Source organism: Zingiber officinale, chromosome 6B (assembly GCF_018446385.1).
Source record: "Zingiber officinale cultivar Zhangliang chromosome 6B, Zo_v1.1, whole genome shotgun sequence".
NCBI classification, from domain to species: domain Eukaryota; kingdom Viridiplantae; phylum Streptophyta; class Magnoliopsida; order Zingiberales; family Zingiberaceae; genus Zingiber; species Zingiber officinale.
The window spans coordinates 88829362-88836317 of NC_055996.1; the positions used below are offsets into that span (position 1 = coordinate 88829362).

The window sequence follows — 6956 nt, forward strand, 5'->3', positions numbered from 1 at the left end:
CAAAAGAGTAGATAAAAGTGAGCCAGATGAGGAGTTGGATCAGATGGCCCAGAGACAGACGTAGCATGGATCCAAAGGGTAGCATGCAGTTGAAATACAGCAGTGGCTCGTAGATCAGAATACAACAGCTACTCTTAGGCTGGATGGCACGAAGACTGAAACATAGCCTCAGCTCGAAGGCCAAAAACAAGATAGATCAATGCATAATGGCAACAGGGGTCCGGAGATCCGAACAACATCAGAGGCATACAACAATGGGGAATACACCGACGATGGTTGGATCTACTTCGGGGACGGCCTATGGTGAGGCAGCAAGTGAGGTGACGGGCGTGGCAGTAGTGAGAAGTTGTCGAAGTTCCTGTGAGAACCTAGCTACTGTGCTGTGGCCACACAAAGGTTGCGACGAGGCCATTAACAAGGCGGCGCCGGAGGGGGGCGGCGAGCGTGATCGAGAGAAGAATAGGGAGTATCTATGTTGGCGTCAGCATGGAGAGGGAAAGGGAGCTGCTGTTGGAGACGACATTGGAGGCGGTGGCCACTAGTGGTGGTGCGGAGGCGACGGTCGCTGGTGGCAGCAGCTCGCGAAGGCAATGCTAACATGAAGGAGGTCCGACCGACGAAGGTGCGGTTGGAGAAGGCAACAACGTCGTTCGTGTTAGGAAGAAAAGGAGCGGCTGGTGAGGACGGCTACTCGCGTGAGGGGAGCCAACGACGAGGCCCCCTGTGAGGCGGCGATGGATGGTGGGGTGACGTCAGAGGGAGGTAGCATGGGAGGGTCGAGCGTGCATCTCAAGCAGTGGCGGAAGAACCTAGCCCAAAACCCCCTCTTCCTTGCTTTCGGTGAACAGTGTTTTCTTAAAGCCCTAAGTAGTCAAATGATAAAAATACCCCTCTCTCCCGTCCTAATTCCTCTCAGGTCCCTAAGCAACCTCGGAGATTCATTTACTTCAATTGTCTTTACTAATTGGAAAAAAAAGAAGATTTTTGTTAAATATGTTGGAAGTTCAAATAACGCACATAATCAAGTTTGGCAGAAATGTATAGATTTGATGAAAGAAAGTCAACACATTGAAGTTGCTCTTACCAAGCAAACAGAGCAAGTTCACAATCTTATAGAGTAAGGTTATCTGCTTCAGTTGATTGCATATGCTTTTTGTTATGTTAGGGGTTAGCTTTTTGGGGGCATAATGAATTTGAAAGTTCATTTAATCAAGGTAATTTTTTGAACTTTTGAAATTCGTTGCAGATCATAACGAAGAGATAAAGAATGTAGTTTTACAAAATACTCCAAAAAATAATCAATTAACTTCTCTTTAAATTTAAAAAGATATTCTAAATGTTATTGGTCTTGAGACAACATATGCCATATTGAATGAACTTAAAGATGAAGTGTTTGTCATATTAGTTGATGAATCACGCGATATATCAAATAAAGAACAAATGACTATTGTTTTACGTTATGTAAATTTGAGAGGTATTGTTATTGAACGCTTTCTTGGGATTGTTCATGTTAGTGATACTTCTTCCTTGTCATTGAAAAAAGCTATAGAATCACTACTTTCATATTATGGATTGAGTATAGCTAGAATTAGAGGACAAGGATATGATGGTGAAAATAATATGCGAGAAGAGTTTAACGGGCTCAAAAGTTTGATTTTGAAAGATAATCCTTTTACATTTTATGTTCATTATTTTGCACATCAACTCTAACTTACTATTGTTGTTGTAGCAAAAAAACATCTCCAAGTTGCTTCTCTCTTTAATTTGGTTGCTATTGCAATTAAAGTAGTTGGAGGTTCATGTAAAAGATAAGATATGTTTCAAGAGAAACAAATAGCTTAAGTTAAAAAAGTACTTGAAAATAGAAAAATTTTCAGTGGTCATGACTTAAATCAAGAATCTAGGCTAAAAAAAGATGGTGATACTAATTGGGATTCACATTATGGTACATTGATGAGTTTAATTATGCATTTTCCCATTGTTCTTGATGTTTTAGAATATGTAGTGGAAGATGATTTTTATTAGATAAAAGACTGAAGCTACTAGTTTTTTGGATTCTTTAGAAACATTTGATTTAGTTTTCAATTTGTATTTATTGAAGAACATTTTAGGTATTACAAATAAGCTTTCCCAAAATTTGCAGAGAAAGTATCAAGATATTGTTAATGCCATGGTAAAGTTAAAATCTCAAAAAAGAGGTTGCAATTGATGAGAGATAATAGTTGGGATGATTTATTAAATGAAGTAATAATGTTTTATAATTGCCATGATATTGTAATTCTAGACATGAATGAAGTTCATGTTCTCAAGGGAAGATCAAGACGTAAAACTCCAGTTGTTACCAATTTACACTACTACAAGGTTAGTTTATTTTATGAAGTTTTGGATATGCAACTTCAAGAGCTTAATGATTGATTTACAGAAGTAAATACCAAATTATTTCTTTATATGGAATGTCTTAGTCCATAAATTTTTTTTCTACTTTTGACAAGGAAAAATTACTTCAATTTGCTAAGTTTTAGCAAGTAAATTTTTCATCAATTGAGATTATGACATTAGGTAATCAACTTGATAATTATTTCATGGATATACACTCCAATAAAAAGTTTGCAAATTTGAAAGGAATAAGAAGTCTTACGAGAGAATTAGTTGAAACAAGAGATATTGTAAGTATATAAGCTTATTAAACTTGCACTTGTGTTATTGGTGGCTATAACAACTATGGAAAGAACATTTTCTGCTATGAAGATTGTAAAAAACTGACTTCGAAATCGAATGAGAGATCGGTGGTTGAATGATTGTTTGATTACTTTTATTGAAAATAAAAATTTTGATACAATTGACAATGAATTAATATTACGTTATTTTTCAAATATGTGTACTCGTAGAGAATTTTTGTGAAATATTTTGTTATATAATTTTTATGTAATATATTATGATTTAAATATTTTATCATACCAAGTATAATGGGCCTAGCCCGGGCTCTACTATAGAAAAAGATATAATCTTAAATGAATAGGTATGTGAAGTGAGAGAGTTTCGATGGAGGAATAACACTTTGATTTTAGCCTTTTTCAAGCCTCTTTGTAGTCTCTTGTACTCTAGCATAAATCTCAGAGTTGAGGGTACTTTTCGTATGAGCATTCACAACCAAAAAGCCACCAAAACAACCTTCATATGTACCTTTCACCGTGCCCCCGGACTTGGTGAGATAGTGAACGATGGACGAATTTTTAAAAAACAATGAGGATTTAATTTTCATAGAGCACAAATAAATGAGGGCTCAAACTACTCGTATGTATTTTCTGGATTTACTCGATGATCGATAAAAAAATTGGACCCTTCAGATGAATAAATGATAGAAATATCGGGAAAAAAATACCTTCCTGCCAATTTATTTACGATAAATAAATGGCCATAAGTTGGAAGATAAAATACAAATTCTCAAATTAAGAGGCTGGAATGAAAAACAAACAAAAACGGAGCTAATTAATCGCAACGCTCCGAATAAGTTCAAATTACTTGACACGTGACATCATCTCAGGCTGCAAGCTGAACCGCTTCACTGCCAAACTCGAGTCCATCACGTCACGCCTCCAACACGCGTTGTATTCAACTGTTCCCCTTCAATTACTTTCCTCAGTATCCACGTTCCAAAAGTTTAGATGAATACCACGTCACGGAAAGATGATTCATCGTGGAATTGGACGGTTTCCGTTTCCAATTTGAGTTGTAAAAGATCCGGCTCTGTCTTTCTGATTCGAGCCAAGTCGACGACGATCCCTAATCGGCGTTCCCGGCCTTCACCTGCTTTCTCCAACCTTCCATCAATCTTATCTGCGCCTCGCTTCCAGCTGCTTCATTGCTCAGCCAAAATCCATGGCGGAATACGGGGGACAGAAGCGGGACAGCTACGCCCCCTCGGCGCCTCCGATGCCGGACTCGTTTTCCGCCGCCCTCCCTTCATCAGGGGAACGCGGCCACCCTCCACTACCGCCATCCTACAGCTACCCCTACCCTTCCCCCTCCGCTTCTCCCTGGGACAGCGGCGCTGGCGGTGGTTACTTCCCACCAGGCACTCCTCCCGAGGTCGTACGGAGCTTCCAGGCCGTCGATCGCGATAGGAGTGGCTTCATTGACGAATCGGAACTCCAGGCGGCGCTCTCAAGTTCGTACCATAGATTTAGCATACGAACGGTCCGGTGGCTTATGTTTCTCTTCAAGAATCCCAGCAACACTACCAAGATGGGTTAGCTCCTCTTCGTTTTTCTTACAAATCATCTTATGAGACCGGAAACATTCTGGCTATATTCGTTTGTTTGATTTGACTTGAGATTATGTGCATGGTTTTCCCCAAGGTTTTCGAGTATTTACAGATCTAGATTGAGATTTTTATTTTTATTTTTATTTTGCTTTCTAATATTCAATTCACAAACCTCCATTGTTTCCGTGCAGGGCCTATTGAATTTGCTTCTCTTTGGGCTTGTCTCGGGCAATGGCAGGTACGTCTTTTGAATTTTTTATTTTTTATTTTTTTTTGCCCCCGTCACCTTGCAATAGTCACACAGCAAACGAAACTTTTGAGAGTGGATTTTTGTTGTTTAGATTGGGTTCCTTTCTCATGATAATTTGGATTTCATTTTAATTTAGAGGTAATTAAACAATCGATAAACTTTGCAGTTGCAGAAGTGAGAAGCTTATGATCACTTGCTGCTTTGTTTTTGCGCTTAAATGTTGAAAGTTGTACTAGCTAGGAAATATTATAAAAACATTTTGAATGCATTGCAATGCTTCTTAAGAAACATATTCTTTGTTTTTCTACTGGGTATATAGACTCTGGTTTCTGTTAAAGATGAACAAGAGGAAACAGATTTCGTTGATTTAGTATCTATAATGATTCATCAGGTTGAATATATGACATTAGGAGTGACTAGAATGAAAGTGGCTGAAAATGAGTCTGGTCGATAGCAAGTTATAGCGTGCTTCCATTAACTACTAAGTCGAAGGTTGCTTACGTGGGTTTTTAACTCATGGATGGGTTGCTTTTAGGTGCAGATCTAGATTTCACAGAAATCTCCTTTAGGTATTTATATGAAGATTTTATCACAAAAAATGCTGTTCTTGAGTAAGTTCTTGATTAAACTTAAGTTGTGCCTTCTACAATAAGATGCAAAATAAGAGTAATATTTTTTCTCTGCAAGTGATCAAGTAGACGATTTGACTATTATGTAAGGTGTTATGACATGTTTTTGCACATTTCTACAAACACCTAGATTAAATTATTGAACACACTAGAATCCAAAAAGAATATACTAATAATATGTAATTGTCTTTTAGGCTATCTTCTACATGTTTGATAGAGATCGTAGCGGCAAAATAAATTCCGTTGAATTAAGGGATGCTCTAATTAGCCTTGGATATGCTGTTCCACCTTCTGTCATTCAGCTTCTGGTGTCCAATTATGCAGAAGCAAGTGCCAGGGGTGAGCTAAACTACGACAACTTTGTAGAGTGAGTATTTCAGGTTCCTTTGTAATGTTTCCACAAAAGTTTCCACGACTTTTCATCTAATCCATGGAAATCATCTTCTCATTTACAGGTGTGGAATGATTGTGAAGGTATGTAACCAGTTTTGATTGGAAATTTTTGTTGCTTTGGGAACTTGTCAGAAAGTATAATCAACCTTTGTCTCTTGGCTTCCGCATTTTGTGGTAGTCTAGGATCTCTTACCACATAGACTTGCTCATAAACTGCCATTTTTTCCTGTTCTGTCATACCAGCTAGAGATTAATAATGGGAAAAGATAGCTTACCTGATTTTTTGGAATATTATTGTTTTTTTAAATGAAACCACGAGTTACTGGACCACAAGGCACACATAGACTGACTTTGTGAGGATCAAACCTCTGACCTAAGGGAGCACCGGTGTCCATGCTATAGATGCACGCATACTATGACACTACCAAATGGGACTTTCAAAGTTTCTGTGCCATGCCTGAGTAACTTGTCCATCCTAGTGTTCCCTCCCTGTAATCGGAATTGGTGCCCATGTCCTAATTTTTTGTTTATCACTAATTTGCCATTTTGAGCATCAGCTGAGAACAGGTTTCAGCTCCAATAAAACGAAGATGCCCATTTGCTTTGCATTCGCTTGTCTGTGCTCTGTCAATAGCCTCTTCATAAGTATTTTAACCTTTGCATTCGCTTGTCTGACATGCTTTTGATCATATATACACATTTTAGCCTCCAGCAACTAAAGATTTTCTTCCTCGAAACAAATTTCAGGGATTAACTGAAAAGTTCAAGTCGAAAGATCCAAGATACACAGGATCTGCAACTTTTTCCTATGAAGATTTTATGTCAATGGTAATTCCATTTATTGTCCCATAAGTTATATTTAGGGACACTGAATTTGTGGTCTGCATGCGGGGGCAAACTACAGACGTAATTGGGGATGTATCTTGGTGTAGGGTCTCTATATTCTTTATGACTTGCGGATGTGTGTGGATATCTGTTTTTGAGGGATGTACCTGGATAAATTGTGGTCGTTTGAGGTATGTATCTTGTAGGGTTTGTAAATCGATCTCTAGTCACTTGGATGATTTTACATTGGCTTTCTATTATATTGTTCGATAGTTTTGACTTCACCGGGTGCTTGTTCTGGAGATTATTATAATCTTCTGGATAATCAAGTTGACTTAATTAGCTTCTGGATAATCTAGTTGACTGCACCGGATGCTTGCTCTGGAGATTATAATCTTCTGGGCCGAGACCTTGCTGCAGATTCTGGATTTTGATCTTCTTCTCTGGCGCTGCTCTACTACCTTGTCTGTGCCCAATTCATCGGAAGGCTGTTTCCCTCCACCGCCTCCAAGACCATTCCAACACTCGTCTCCTATGTATCCTGCATGGTCCACCTGATCTGACCTACTATATTCCCTACGAAGACCGTCGGCTC

General features: G+C 38.6%; 1 protein-coding gene across 2 annotated transcripts; it reads left to right on the top strand.

Moving 5' to 3' along the window:
* The first annotated feature begins 3711 nt into the window (after positions 1 to 3711).
* Positions 3712 to 6645, top strand: LOC121993030 (probable calcium-binding protein CML48). Of its 2 annotated transcripts, XM_042547695.1 has the most exons (6): positions 3712 to 4249; positions 4456 to 4502; positions 5338 to 5510; positions 5599 to 5617; positions 6284 to 6364; positions 6469 to 6645. In XM_042547695.1, the coding sequence occupies exons 1-6, from the start codon at positions 3880 to 3882 to the stop codon at positions 6517 to 6519; spliced, it is 741 nt and encodes a 246-aa protein (XP_042403629.1). In that variant the 5' UTR covers positions 3712 to 3879; the 3' UTR covers positions 6520 to 6645. The 2 variants fall into 2 exon arrangements, with proteins under 2 accessions (XP_042403629.1, XP_042403630.1); XM_042547696.1 differs by having other exon boundaries at positions 3718 to 4249; positions 6284 to 6645.
* Positions 6646 to 6956: the final 311 nt, after the last annotated feature.